The sequence below is a fragment of the Rhinolophus sinicus genome, linkage group LG04 (genome assembly GCF_036562045.2).
Source record: "Rhinolophus sinicus isolate RSC01 linkage group LG04, ASM3656204v1, whole genome shotgun sequence".
In the NCBI taxonomy this organism is placed as follows: domain Eukaryota; kingdom Metazoa; phylum Chordata; class Mammalia; order Chiroptera; family Rhinolophidae; genus Rhinolophus; species Rhinolophus sinicus.
In genome coordinates this window covers 147,936,511-147,952,407 of record NC_133754.1, presented here as the reverse complement: position 1 = coordinate 147,952,407, position 15,897 = coordinate 147,936,511, and the positions used below count along the sequence as shown (strand labels likewise).

Here is a 15,897-nt window from a genome sequence, read left to right as displayed (position 1 = left end):
TCAGTATCAGAAATAGCGTCTTAGTTGTGCTTTATGAAGTAGATAATCAGTTCCGTCTTCCTTTCTTGACGGTACACATCCTTGTAACTGCCATAATATCTCTAAAGTACGCTTTTCAGTTCACAGCACTCACATTTTGAGGAGACTGAGGTTAACTGACCTCCCCCAGGTCCTACAGTCAAGAAGGAACAGAACCAATATTCACACCCAGATTTTCGGACTACAGACTTGGCTCCTTTTGTTTTGTTCCATGCTAGGTGCTATGTGCCATTGTGATTTTTATTTAAAAAACACTAAAGCTGTACAGTAGATAAATCAACAATTCTTTCCCTGCTAGAGCCGGTAGATTAGCATTAGAATAAAATAACTTCTTTTGTTTGTTGACTTTTTTTCAAAGTATTACAGTTAGGAATTAAAAGAAGAGCAATTTGATATGAAAAACAAGTAGGTGTGTTGAATTCAATCTAATGAAAAGTAGTTTTGGGGAAATATTATTTAGTTACATATATCAAAACTGTCAAAACACAAAAACAAAATTAAAAATGAACAAAACCTATCTGCCTTAAAAAATAGTCCAATTTTCATGGCTTTAAAATGAGAAGCTGCTACTTGTTTACGTAAAAGATTCATTATATTTACCCTAGCATCCTCCGGGGTCTTGAAGTTAATGATTTTTCCAAACTCTTTGGCATGGAATACAGACTTCACCCGTTCCTATAAACAGAATAAGTAACGTCATTAAAATGAAAATCCATTTGTAAAAATGATAAAGAAATGGTATGCAGTTTTAGAAATCTGTGCCTATAGCATCCATCTTATTCAAATTATACACCTTAAAAAAAAGCCAAGAATGGGAAACAAGAAGAATCGAACACAAATTGAAAAAAAAAAAAAAAGACTAAATACTAACACATCTATTATCACTAAACCTAAGTTAAGGACCTTTAGGTGAGATTTTAATTGCTAAAGCCATAAAGGTTTACACAGAGGATGGGAAGGAGATAAGGCTGGCAGAACGGTCACTGTTCTTCCCTTCAAAAAACTTTTCACATCGTTCTTGATACCTGGCCATGGAATAATGATGATTTCAGCTCAAAAATAATATACACATATGTGTGTGTACATACATACATACACACATGTGTTTATGGGGGGGGTGTCTGTATGTGTGTATGTGTGTAACTTCTGACATTTTAAACCAGTCATTTAATCAGAATGTAGCTTAAGAATCAAAGAAACCAAATCCTATGATTGTCTTCCACTTTTTACACTCCTTCGGTGTTCTGTTCAGGATTTGCGGGGAGAACTCTCTAATGGTGGATGTTAAACATTACAGGGACAAATGGAAAGAATGGGAATATTGAGGAGGACGGTGATGGTCATCTCTGGAACTCTGGGTAGGGTCATAGAAGAAGCAATGTGCAGGTTTTACTAGTCTAACAATTCCTATAATGAATTCAAATATCCATGCAAATACAGACTCCAGAAGAAATCCGATTTATTTATTTATTTATTTATTTATTTATTTATTTATTTATTTTTGAAAAGGGATGGATGCTGATGCAATGTCACAAGAAAAGGTAGAAGGGGAAGAAACCAAGGCAGTAAGAAGTTTATCCTGGGAGAGAGAAAAAAATATGAAAAAGCCAGGACAGTAGTATGGGCTAGATCAGGAGCTAACAGCCACTATCCATTATTTCATATGTGTTCACACGGCCTTTCATTTTGTGAGTGAATCTGAAAAATCCTCAGTGGGGAAAGTTGGTGCAAGATCCCCCAGAACTAATTTCCAGTCTTCTCAAGAGCTGCCCCCATGTCTTTGGAATAAGTGGTAAGATTGGACAAATGGTCTTCACCGGTTAAACATGAGGCCCAGGGGCAGTTCCACTCAATAGGCTGGCCCAAAAGAAATCTTGTTTCTGCCTGTCTGTGTCCAGTGCCCCTGCTCCAGTAACAACTTTTTGAATCCCCTTTGGGTAACTATTTCTCCCCTTTTCTCACTCCAAATACTTCAGACAGAGCTGACGCTTTCTTCTGAGCAACACCGTGGTGATTCCATGACCCCTCACCTGGCTATCCGGCCCATGGCAACTCCCTGAGCAAAGTGATTGATCCAGGAATAAGCAAGGTGGCTCAATGAGAAACTTTCATTTGCTGAGCTACTAGGATATAAGCCTCGAACCTCTGCTGGCCATCCTGTCACCAAAAGATGGCCTGCTTGAGATGGAAGCCAACACTGAACAAAGTAGAAGCTAGAGGTGAGGGTGGCGAAGAAGGGGAGAATGAAGAAGAGAAAGGGAGGTAGAACAATTGCTAATGATGTCATTTGAGCATATATATCTAAGTTCCAAGATGTAGACATAGACTTTTCAGTTATATGAGTTAATTAAATCCCTCAAAATCAAAACGAAACAAATACAACAAAGAACAAAACTTAACTTGGGCTGTATTTCCTACTAACGCAGTGAATGTCAAAGTGACTCTACACATAGGTATCTGGTCAAATACTTTGAGGCCAAAATACATTATCTCATATCATATACACCTACTGTATTACTATACCTATATATTACTACATCTTGTAACACCTACCACAGTCATTACAGCGTACAATGGATATTGAGTCTCTACTGATTAAACAAATGACTAGCAATTCACTATATTTTGTTTTAAGAACCAGACACTGTGCCAGCTGCTGGGAATCAAAGCAGAGTGAGAAATGGTCTCTGCCTTCAAGATTATAATTGAACTGGGATGATAAAATAATATCTATAAAGAGAGAAAGAACTATCAACAATCAGCTATTAGATAATTTTTCAAGTGTCCTTTTGTGAGACTTGCAGGGAAAAACATCCTGGAGGGAAATGCTACAGATTCTGGGATATACAAATGATTTTCTCATTTAAGTGCCTTGGACAGCAGTGGGGAGGTAGGGTTCTATCACTCCATATAATGAGGACCTGGGGATGCTGTTGTCAATGGAATACAATGGAAAGGAGCATTTTTTTGTGTGTGTGTCTAGCTTTCTTTTCTTTAAGCCTGAGTAAGACAGCAGGTGTAAAGGAAAACCATACGAAGACAAAGCGACATCTATAAAAGAGATGGAAACATTACAAAAGGAGAGGACTACTTCAATGCGTTACTTTCAGTTCTAAATTTTCAAAAGAAATCTAGTCAACATACCTTTGCCTCAATGCGCAATCTTCTCCCATGAACAATGAATGGCTCTTTGGTAAACTCATCAAAACTGTACTGCCACTCACACGTAAGCTGCCCAAATGTTCCTTTTGTTACGAACAATACACCACTGCAAAATAAAATCCACTTTAAAAACCTAGGCACTTATATCCGATAATATAACAATACCACGATGTACACATTCTTTGCAAGTACACACAGAACATTCACCAAGAGGGGCTATATTCTGGGTCATAGAAAACTTCAATGAACTTAAAAGAACTGAAATCATACGAAGTATGTTCTCAGCTCATAATGAAATTAAACTAGAAATCAGTAACAGAAAAATAGGAAGATTTCTAAATGCTTGAAAATTAGCAACCTTCTAAATAATCCATGGGTCAAAAAATCTCAAAGGAAATTAGAAAATATTTTGAACTGAATGAGAATGAAAATACAATACAAACCAAATTTGTGGGATGCAGTTTAAGCAATGTTAAGTGGGGAATTTATAGCACAACATACTGATATTAGAAAAAATGAAGTAGTTATGAAGTCAAACATATAAGGTACTTTATAAGAAATAGAAAAAAACTGTAGAATGATCAACCAATATTTTGGGGAACTTTCATGTAACTAATACTTTAGAATAAATGCTTTTACTAAGGCTCCATGTAATATGTTTACTGAACTACATCAGAAAGAGGCTTTTAAAATTGTTTTCCCATTTTGAGGGAAAAAATAAGGCAATGAAAATGCATTCTGTCTATAATACTTCTATTTAATCCTTCCTGCAAAAGCTGGTTTCTACCACTTCTTCCTTTTGTTTGAAACATCAATTGTAGTTACAACCAGAAAGTTTCTTTAAGTAACATGTACTTTTAAGTTAAGTAATCGAGTTAAAGAAAAAGCTGGCTCCTGGCTAGAACGTAAGACAAATCTAATCAGGATTTACATCTCTCACTTCAGTCTTCTATCTCTGGTAGCCTCTTTCACCAATCATGGATCATAGCGGCTATGGAACAAACCTATGGCTATCTATGGAACTGGTCCTCAAGTACATTTCAACCATGTGAAAAATCAAAGATAGGCTAATCTCATAGCACGTACCTAGTATACGCTATCCTGATTCAAAGACCCTTTATCCTCAAATCTGAAACTTGAAAAGAAAGGAAATCCTAAGAATAAATATTACCTTTCAATCAATTACAACTCACTCACTTCCCTTACTCTGATGAGGTTTATGTAACCTCCTTTAAAGAGTTCTACACTGTTGAAAAGAAGGTAATTTTTTAAATGTTTCAAGATTTGCATGCTAATAACCTTTGCAAATACTCTTAACTCTGATGAGTCACCCTTCCTTTAGTCAATGAGGGAGAGGGTTATTAAAAACATGACTAAAATTGCTATGAACAAAAATGACTGCTGAAGCATTGTCTGTAACTATAAAAGTTTAGAAACAATTTAGATATAAATTACAGCACATACTACTAAATACCAGGCCATGATTTACAACTTAAGAAAGATCTCCATACGCTGACACAGAATAATCTTCAAAACAAAGAGTTTAAGAATTAAAACAAAGTACAGAATTGTATGTATAATAGATTTCCATTTATATCAAAATACACATATATGTATGCTTGCATAGACAAACAATATTTCAGGAATGATGCAAAAGAAACAAATAAAAGTGGCTGCCTCTAGGAAGGGGAAAAGAGGAACTGGTATCTGAGATGGAATGAAGAATGACTTTTACACGTGTACCTTCTAATCGTGTATGTTTTCTAGCTTGTGTTACTTTTTGTATAAGAATATTAAGATAGTGCTGTAAATTTTAGATTTGGAAATTATTAGGATTATAAACATTAAAAATGCCTAAGTTCAACAGTCAACTTGAACTAACAAGATGTTTATATAACTTCGTCTTTTCGATAGTGAACAAATTGATCACTCCTTTCTATTTAGCCATAACCTCTCCCCCTCAGCCATTTTCACCCTGCCATCCAGAAATCTCCATATTAATATTGCACTTGCTCATTCTTTTCATAACAAAATGATTCCTGCAAACCCTGCCTCTGTGAAGCTATGCCACTGTGTATTTTTGCATGTACCCTTCCACTGTATACAGGTCTACTTGAGGACTTGGCTGTAGCTGGGAAAACCCACATAAAATTTGATCTGTCCTCAGTGGTATATCTACTTACGTGAGTGAATCAATATGTATTCTAATGAAGATACTACCAGAAGACTATTGACTTCTGGGGTAACCTGAAATGTGTACTTTTTCAGGGAGGGGGAAGGCATGGTATTGGTCTACCCTTCGAAGGATAGTATTATGGCAATTTCTGTATCAGTCTGAATTGGTTGAAATAAGTTCTAAATTGTTTGTTTGTGGGCGGCATTGCAGTTTATCTGTATGCATGCACAAAGCCAAAGATGAATTTATGTAAGGTTTTAGGTACAAGGCTTACAGAGCAAGAACACCAGAGTTAGCAGGAGTCAGTGTGACAGGCACAAAAGGTGACTACCAACTGCTTCACTTCATGAGTGCTGTCAGTTAACCCCTTATCAAGTTACATTACAGAAAGTTACCTTTTGGTTATCATTAACATGTCGGTTTTATTGATCATGACATGGGTAAAATATTTGTATTTTGCAAATCTTCCATTTTCCATGACCTAAAAAGAGGTGAGACAGAGAGAGAGAAACTCAGTAATATTCCTATTATAATGCAACTAATCCCTCACAATCCTCTAAAAACCATTTCTCAATGGAGGCAAATCATTAACATACTTATATAGTAAATACATCATCAGAAAATTGAATATTCACAAAATCATCACTGCTTCTTTTTAAAAGCACCAATCTGGACTGCTTTATTCAAGATACCTCAGTTGCAGCTATATCAATCTTTAATGCTGGATTTTTAGAAAATATTGTTATTATCTTACAAAGTTTAAATTGAGCCTATTAAGCGTACTATTAAACTATCACATTCATTTTATATTGGAATATATATTAGTATTTGATCACATCTGTACAAAAACCCATGTAAACACATATTTAAACCTATGTTATTACATAAATTACTACTAGCTCCCACTTTGTCTCTTCCCTGGAATTTCCCTATCTGCTTTACAAACATGCTTTTCTTTGCCAATCTCACAACTCATTCAAAAATAAGGAACAGAGTGTTTTTGGACAGGGAACCCTAGGAGCTAATTAGCCTATGCAATGGCCTTTATTTTCAAGTCTGTTGAAATACTGTCCATAACACTGTCAATAAATCCTTTGTCCAAGAAACATAAACATAACTAGATAAACAAGAGACTTGATCATTTTAATTTCTGTTCTAAATACTATTTGCTCTGAGGATGTAGTTTGGCTATTTAAAATATATAGTAAGCTAGACCAATATTTTTTAAAGGCAAGCAATGTAACTGTGATTAAGAGCCCTCAAGAAGAGGTATGTTAAGAATTTAGCCAAAAATGTTCGATTTCTTGAACAAATTCCAAAAGAGAGTATAGAAAATTATGTTCCACGAGGCTGTATCAATAAACTAAAATGATTTAGCCTAGAAGAAAGCTAACAAGTGACTTCATAATAATCTTGGTAGAGAAGCTTGATAGAATAGTCTTCATTTCAATTGGAGACAGAAGTTAAAATAACAACCACAACAATAACAAAAACCTAACTACAACAGCAGGGTGAGGCACACAAATTAATTGCACGGAAGAATCTTCTAAAGTCAGAGATTATAATATTGAGTATCTTTACTATTTCCTGTAGCCGGTAGGGTAAGTAAACACAAATTCCTTGAATTACAAATGAAAACTGGACATAAACACAGAAGAAATTAACAGGAATTATTAGGTAACAAATTATGCAAGTAAATTTGAAAAACTAGACAAAATGGGTCATGTGTTAATATAAATTATTAAGAGAAAGAAGCATCAAATATTGGAGAGGAAGTGTAGAAATTATTTGCACATTAAATATTTCTGGAAATTTCAAGTACACAAATTTTTATAAACACAATAATCAGTTATATAAACACAATAATCAACTTGAAAAATGGAAGGAAAAAAGTCCTTTTTACAAGGGTAATAAAAAAGAAATTGACACAAGTTCAACCAACAGCATGCATAATTTATGTGATAAAAGCTCTAACACTCTATTGAGAGGAATAACAGAAAATTTGAAAATGGAAATCCACGTCTTATTCCTGGATAGAAAAAAATCATTACAATAAAGATGTTATCACCTCCTTCTCCCATTTTTACACACACACACACACACACACACACACACACTCAACTTGATCCTAAGATGGTGTTTGTTATGGGGGAGAAGTAACTTGACAAAATACTAAAATTTATCTAGGAAAATAGTGATAACAGCCAGTATATCATGAAAGGAGAATGAGAAGAACTACCTTAGCAGATACTAATATAATTTATAAGTTTCAGAAGTGAAACAGTTTGGTGCTACTAGAAGTTATATACAGACATATCAATAGAAAGAATACAGATTCCAGAAATTGACCAAAATGCACACAGGACTTTATAAAACTTTATATATCCAAATATAGGAATTTATGAAATCAAGACAGCATTTCAAATTCCTGGGCAAAAGTGTGTATTATCACATAAATGGTATTTTGGGCAACTAGGTAGCTAAACATGGTTCCCTACTTCTCTCTTTATACCAAATTAATCTACATGAAACACTTATATAAGTATACGAAACTATAGAAGTACAAAAAAAAACATACATTTTAATAATCTTAAAGTGGGAAAGGCTTAAATATAAAACACAAAGTCCAGAAAACAATGTAAAAAAATTCCCAAGTACATGAAAATTAACACTCCTGAACGGCAAAACAATAAGCAAATAAACAGAAATAAAATAAAAAAAATATCAAAGGATAAGTTGGGGAAATATTTGTCAATACAGAGATATAGAGGTAAATTAATAACAGAATTCTACGAACATGAATAAACCAATTGAAGGAAAATGAGTAAACCAATAGGAAAATGTGAGAAGTTTATGAACAGGTAGTTCAGCAAAACATAAACAAAATCTGACCAATAAACATACGAGAAAATGTTCAACTTAACTCAAAATCAAGAAAACGCAAATCAATTCAATGTACCCTTTGAGTTAGCATTGCCACTGCTAGGATTTATCTTATACAAAAGCATGCCAAGGTATACATATAGAAATATTCATGGTAATATTGCATTAAATGCAAAAAATGTAAATGTTTATTAATAAGGGATTGCTTAAATAAATTATAAATAGCCATACAATGGGACATTATGTGGTCATGAAAAAGGTAGACTTCTGTACTGATAAAGATGTGCAAGATCATGTTAAGTGAAATTGCTGAGAATGAATGAGGGGGGAAGCAGAAACATATATGTACATATTTACATATGCACAGAAAAATTGAGGAAGAGCTGGTAGCAACACACCAATCTGTTTATTGCACTCATCTCTGGGCTTGGGGAGGGTAATAGTGGGGGTGGAAATGAAGCTTTATTTTTAACTTTACATCCTTTCGTTTCAGTTTTGTGGTATTTCAAAAGAAATTAGCTTAAAAGTATTTACTTTCTTTTGTTCTATATGGCCAAGTTTTAAAATCAAGAATATAAATGTTGATCTCAAGAATATCACTGCTACTAGAAGTCAAGAGTCTATATATATCCTGTTAAAAAATCACAACCTTCAAATAACTTAAAGGCTATGGTTCAACTCTAATCTCAGCATCTAACTTCTATTTCAATATTGTGTTGAGTTTGGGCATTGCAGTTGAGCCTGCCTCTTGTTACTTTTCACTTTTCAGACCCTAATTAAGTCAAGTCTAACCTGTGCATATAAGGAATTAAACCATTTTCAATAGTCACATAATATCCAGTATAAATGAAAGCTAAAATATAAAAAAAGTAATGCAATGTTTTTGGAGTTCATCAAAAACCCTAAATACAACACTGGAAAGATGAATGGACATTATGATCCAAACCATCTACTTGGAAACATGTAATGAACTGTATTCTTTATTAGAATGGATATATTTGGATATATTTAAAAGATAACTCTTTATACAGCAAAATTTCCTAGTCAGTCTCCAGTGCAAACATGTGAATATACAGTAAGAGCCAGGACTATAGTAGAAGCTAAAACTTTGGCACTAAATCCCATAGCAGCCTGAGAGAATGTGATATAGCTTATCAGCCATCATCTTTCATCATGCTGTTAAGAGTCTATAAATGTCATGCTTTGGTAACAATTTCCTGCCTAATTATTTGACTTTATAAAATCTCTGCATATGAAGCTTTATACTTTTTTAAATGTCATTATATATTATTTTAGGGGAAAATAACAACAGAGTTTTAGACCTAAAGAAATGTTATTGTGTAACTCTTCCATTTATACCTGAAGAAATTGAGGATCAGGGTAAGTGTCTATCTATCTAATCTTCACAACCACCTTGTGCAGTTAGGTTAGATTACAGTTAAGTGACTCGCTTGGGGTCTTATTGTCAGTTGCAAAAGTTGGCTCAGAAAAGTGGTTTCTTCACTTGTAATCCCAGTGCTTTTCACTACACCATGATGTCTCCTCTTATGGTGCCAGTCATAAGTTTCCTATGGTACCTCAAAAATATCTTCAATATCCCTGGATGCTGGATGTTGCTGAGCCAGACTGCTAAAGCAGATCAGGCTGGCTGTTTTGTTGTTGTTGTTGTTGTTTGGTTAACAGGGTCCAGATGGCTTTCTCTATCCCAAACAGATGTAAGCTATGAATGTTTCTACTAAAAATAAATTGTGATACCCTTTAAAACAAATGAACTAGCAAAACCAGGACTAGGAGTCACTATGTAGAGCCTTGGCATAAAGACCAAGATTGGCTGAAACATCAAATGACTTGGCTGAAGTATCAAATACAATAGCCTGTACTTTAGATTTGTTAGCCTAATTTAAATGCTAGAATGTTAAAGGAAAAACAACTTTTGCTTTATTCATAAAAAGTATATATGCATTACCTATCACCGTCTGAGAACTTTCTTAAAGAAATAAACAGAAACATAAAGGTAACTGCATTCATTCCATACAATTGTCAGAATCTATTGATAACAATTAAAATGTATGGTTACTGGTAAAAGAATGCCTTTTGTATTATAAAAGATGAGTATGTAAACATTAATTTATTGGATATAAATAAATCCAAACCAAATTGATCACAAACTTAGAGACACACACAGTAGGAACTTTGAAAGACAGTGGTCAGGGTTACCCTCTACCAATATCTGTATTTCCTATCAGATAAGTCCCAATACTTCAGGAAGAGAACATAAGATACCGTGTTTCCCCCAAAATAAGACCTAGCTGGACCATCAGCCCTAATGCATCTTTTGGAGCAAAAATTAATGTAAGATCCGGTCTTATATTAAAATAAAACCTGGTATTGTAATATATTATATTATATCCAGTATTATATTATATTATATTATACCCGGTATTATATTATACCCGGTATTATATTATATTATACCCAGTTTCGAATTATATTAAAATAAGACCAGGTCTTATATTAATTTTTGTTCCAAAAGACACATTAGAGCTGATGGTCCAGCTAAGTCTTATTTTCAGGGAAACACGGTAGAAACTATTATGCAGAAACCATTGCTAACATTCTCAAATCATACAACTACTGTGAATTAGCAGGGTTCTATAATAGAAATATTTCCAAAAAAACCCAAAAGCAAAATATGAAAAAATAGATATTAGGAACAAATCACTAACATGGAAGGCTTTAAATTTCAAATATACAGTTGTCCCTCAGTATCTACACGGGATTGGTTCCAGGAAACCCCTGGATAGCAATATCCGCAGATGCTCAAGTCCCTTAGTTGGCCCTCTGTATCCATGGGTTCCATATCCTCACATTCAACTTACGCAGAGAGTCTCTGTGCTATCCAAAGTAATCAGGAAAGTTAGAAGTAGAGCTCTACCACATCAGTAGAGAAGTCCTGGGTTGAGTCCCAGGTTATAATTTAGCATCTTTAGCTAAATAAAGACTAAAGACCTTCTAAACTAATATATACTGCAGAGTTTTAGCTCTATTTGCACATCCTCAGTAAGAAAGGCTCAAGCTGAACCTACTTGAACTTAACACTTGAGGATTTCTTTTAAAGTTAAATGGACTAAATTTTATATTTTAATAGTATTTAGCCTTCCTTACGATATTTACAAATTTAAGGACTGCAGTGATGACAAACTTTTGAAAAATATTTAGAAATCAAATTAGTCATATTTAAGTTACTGGATTGAAAAAGAGAATTTAAAAAATGCATTTTACATTTGAGATAAAAACTGGAATCTCTCCTAAGTGGAACTATCACCTCTAGCAAAAGACATAATCTCAAAGTCCTTTTCAAAAAGTATTTTAATGTAATACTGGAAGGCTCTAAGTGGAGTGAATTACTCTATTGGTCCAAAATAAAGTTAGCAGGACTTACTACTAAATGTTTAAAAGTATGGCCCTTTGAAAATGATGTGCCAAAGACTCCCCAGGTATGAGGTATGAAAACTATATCCAAGTTGGGTAGGTAATCTCCTTTTCCATGGGATCTGCTTTATCTGTGATACTAAGAACTCTAATTTGCCTGGGTAACAGAATTTGGCTCTCTTCAGTTTTCTCATCCCATTCAGATGTATGCTTCTGGAGAGGAAGAGTTACAAAATGAAGAGTGAAATCCAATAAGCCTTTGTCTCCTAGTTCTTATACACTTACTCAAACTGTCAGACGAAGACAGGAAGAATGTCCGGCACTAGTCTGGTGATCTGACTGCCTATGGTAAGCCCTTTCTTCCAGTTCAGCTCCCGGAGTAAAGAGAAAGACCACGTCGGCTGAAGGCAGTTATCTTCCAATTGCTATTAGGGCAGTGTCTGAAGCTACTTATAAACATCTGTAATTTCTGAAAGAAAAGAAATATACAACAAACACAAACAGCCTCCCTTCTACAATTTACATAATGGCAACTAGGGTATCTTTGTAAGCCATGTAGAAGATTCAAAGAAAACAGCTAAAATTTAAAATTATCCAAAATGGTTAAGAATGTAGTACACCCATGGGACAACCCAGCTGTCAATTTATATACAATGAAGGACACAACACACACACACACACACACACACACACACACACGCACTTTAAGCGGAGATTTACTTAAGAGGCAGAAATATTTTTAAAAGGTAAAGTCAAAAGGCAGAAATATGTTCAATCAAAAAGAAAACTCCTCTACATAAGCTATAAAAATAAAGAAAAGGTTCTGCCGGCTATTTATGTATTTCAGAAATAAAAACCAGGTTTCCCATATTAGGGATTAGTGTATGAGTGGGTGACTTAAAAATCTTTATAAGTTAATAATTCTGTTTATAAAATTTATAGTAAAATAAAAAAAATAACAGAATTTTGGATCATAATCACATAAATAAAAAAATTAAAAAGGAAATAACCCCATTAATGATGGGGAGACAGAATAATTGGACAATTTTTTTCTTTTCTAGTTGCCTATTTTACCGAGCATACGAGTATATTACTTTAACAATGTAAAATCTACTTTAATTTTTAAAAAATTTTCATGTCTCCTGTAAAATGCTTAAATTGTAGATTGAGAATCTATGTTAGCTAATCTACGTTCATAAGAGGGATTTAGCATTATCCATGGAAGTGTGGGTCTCTACGTTTTTCAGTTTATTGAAACCACAAGTTTTATTGACTACATTCAGAAAAACTTTGTAGGCATATGTAGTTAATAGGTTATTGACAAATGGTAATTTATAGAAAAACATAGCATGCCTAAGAATATACTTAACTAAATCTGACTACCCTGATTATTTATGTTTAAATTTTGAATGCTCAAATATTTAAGCATCTCTAAGATCCAGAGGAATAGCATAACACAGTTTAGTAGGTATCTTTGTTACCATTTCACTGCTTAGAACATATATATGCAATGAAGAAGGTTACATTAAAACCAGTTTTGAGACAGAAGGGTGCTGGGCTAAACCTCAAAGTGGATTAAAGTGGTAGGACTCGCGCCGTGGCCGCTAAGAAGACCCTCCGCTTGCCCTCCCAATCTGAGTCTGGGCCCGCCCTAGCTCCTTCCCGTCCCCATGGAGAAGTTAGAGGTGATCCAGAAGGCGAAGCAGGCCGAGCAGGCTGAGCAGTAGGACGACATGCCACCTGCATGAAGGCCGTGATGGATGGAGAAGGGGCCAAGCTGTCCAATGAGGAGCACAACCTGCTCTCAGCAGCCTATAGGAAGCGGTCGGGGGCCGCAGGTCCACCTGAAGGGCCATCTCCAGCTTAAAGCAGAAAACCGACAACTCGGACAAGAAGTCGTAACTGATTAAGGGCTATACGGAGAAAGTGGAGTCCGAACTGAGATCCATCTGCACCACGGTCCTGAAATTGTTGCGTATCTAAATAGTCAAAGCAACTAATCCCCCAGAGAGTTAAGGTTTCCTATATGAAAAGGAAGGGAGCGTACTTCCGGTACCTTGCTGAAGTTCCTTGTGATGATTGAAAATAAACGAGAGATGATTCCCAAGGAGCTTATCAAGGGGCTTTTGACAAATGGTACCAGTAAGCAAGAAAGAGATGCAATCCACACACCCAATTCATCTGGGGCTGGCTCTTAACTTTTCTGTATTTTATTACGAGATCCTTAATAATCCAGACCTTGCCTGCACTCTGGCTAAAACGGCTTTTGAAGAGGCCATTACAGAACTTGATACACTGAATGAACTCACAGACAGCATCCTCATCATGCAGTTGCATGGAGACAACCTAACATTATGGACATTGGACAGTACAGAAGAATGTGATGTGGCAGAAGGGACAGAAAACTAACTGCATACAGTGCATCATCCTTCTTCCCCTCAAAAAACATTTTGACACATCTCCATTCCTTATTCCATTTGGATTTCCTATAGCAAAGAAACCCATTCATGGGTATGGAATCAACTGTTTATATAGTCTTTTCACACTGCAACTTGGGAGAACTCCATTCCTTGATTTGTGTTTGTCTTGGCCTTCCTGGTGTGCAGTTACTGCTGCAGAGAAGTATTAATAGCTTCATTTCATATAAACATAAGTAACTTCCAAACCCTTATGTAGAGGACTAAAAATGTATCTGGTATCTAAGTAATCTGAACCAGTTCTGCAAGTGACTGTGGTTTGCATTACTGTGAAGCTATGAAAATATAATTACAACTTAAAGAGTGTTCTACATATTTTCTTAATTTCTACATTCCCTCCCTTACTCTTCTTTAGGGATTTCCTTTCAGTAAGCAACTTTTCCATGTTCTTAATGTATTGCTTTTTGGTAGGAATCCAGAAGTACTCGATTGAATGCAAAAGCATTTGACATTTCTCCGCTGGGTGGGGAGGGGTTTACAAAATGGAAATGATTCCTGTATCATATATGATGGAGGCCTTGTGTATCTGTGACAACAGGGAGTTTCCTTACTCATTCTTCATTTGCTGCTGTTTCCCTTCCCAATAAAAACTCACTTACAACTCCTGAATAGTTTTGGTGTTCACTGTACCATGTAATAGAAATAACATGTTGCTGCCAGAATACAAGTACTGGGTGGGGGGTGGGGGGTGGGAGATGAAGGTAAGGGGGATCAAATATATGGTGATGGAAGGAGAACTGACCCTGGGTGATGAACACACAATGGGATTTATAGATGATGTAATACAGAATTGTACACCTGAAATCTATGTAATTTTACTAACAATTGTCACCCCAATAAATTTAATAAATAAAAAAAAAAGGCCTTGTGAATACGTAATGCCCTACGTAACAGGAGAGTAACATAAAATCAAATTACATTTCTATGGCTTTGGAACAATTTCATACTCATATTTTAAGGGCTAGGTGAATTTACTACTTTCTGAAGTTTACTGATACTTCCACTTTATGTAAAATGTAGTAGTGATACCCATATTTCTGCATTGTGATACACTTATCTAAGAATGTCAGGAAATGTACTATATTTCTCAGAGTTAGTGTTTTATCCATAGATCAATTTTGTGGGCCATCTCTTCTTCAGATGTAAATGATATCTAGTTATTAAGTGCTATATGAAATAAAGTAGACAGTTTAAAACTAAAAAAAACAAAACTTTCTTAATATTACTAAACATTAATTTTAAAACTGATATTTGGAGCTAAACTGTTGCTATTTATATGGGTTGATAGGGAATGATTGCTAAATAAATTTATCACACTGATTGAGAAATTATGGACATGAAAATGGTCTACCACATTAAAACCAAACTATAAACCTCTATATATATGAAAATCATTAATCTAATTATCTCTCTAACACAGACCTATTTGAAATAATGTGCATAATTTTTCCTTGATTCAAGACTTTCTATAACGTTTTGTATAGTATTGCTTATACTCAATGTACTTCATTAATTTGAATATTTATCCACTGAAATTGAAGATTAACGATCTAAACATTTTAAATTGTCTCCATATATCCCAAAGGTGCAGGGATAGAATAAATAAACTTGACATTCTTTTTATATACCCTCATAAATATTACTTGATCTAACTGAATAATCTGTGTATCTTATTCAGACCCCATAGGACCTTTTATATTTTTGGAATATTATAATAAATGATAAATA

General features: G+C 34.7%; 1 protein-coding gene and 1 pseudogene across 1 annotated transcript in view; one reads left to right on the top strand and one right to left on the bottom strand.

Moving 5' to 3' along the window:
- Positions 1-15,897, bottom strand: part of VPS13A (vacuolar protein sorting 13 homolog A) — a 194,256-nt gene that overhangs the window by 2,660 nt on the left and 175,699 nt on the right. Inside the window, exons 69-71 of the mRNA XM_019736649.2 lie at positions 5,773-5,858; positions 3,184-3,307; positions 640-714 (exon numbers count right to left, since the gene is read on the bottom strand). Of these exons, the coding sequence (XP_019592208.2) occupies positions 640-714; positions 3,184-3,307; positions 5,773-5,858 (285 nt within the window). The remainder of the gene's footprint in view (positions 1-639; positions 715-3,183; positions 3,308-5,772; positions 5,859-15,897) is intronic.
- Positions 13,143-14,101, top strand: LOC109449921 (14-3-3 protein theta; annotated as a pseudogene).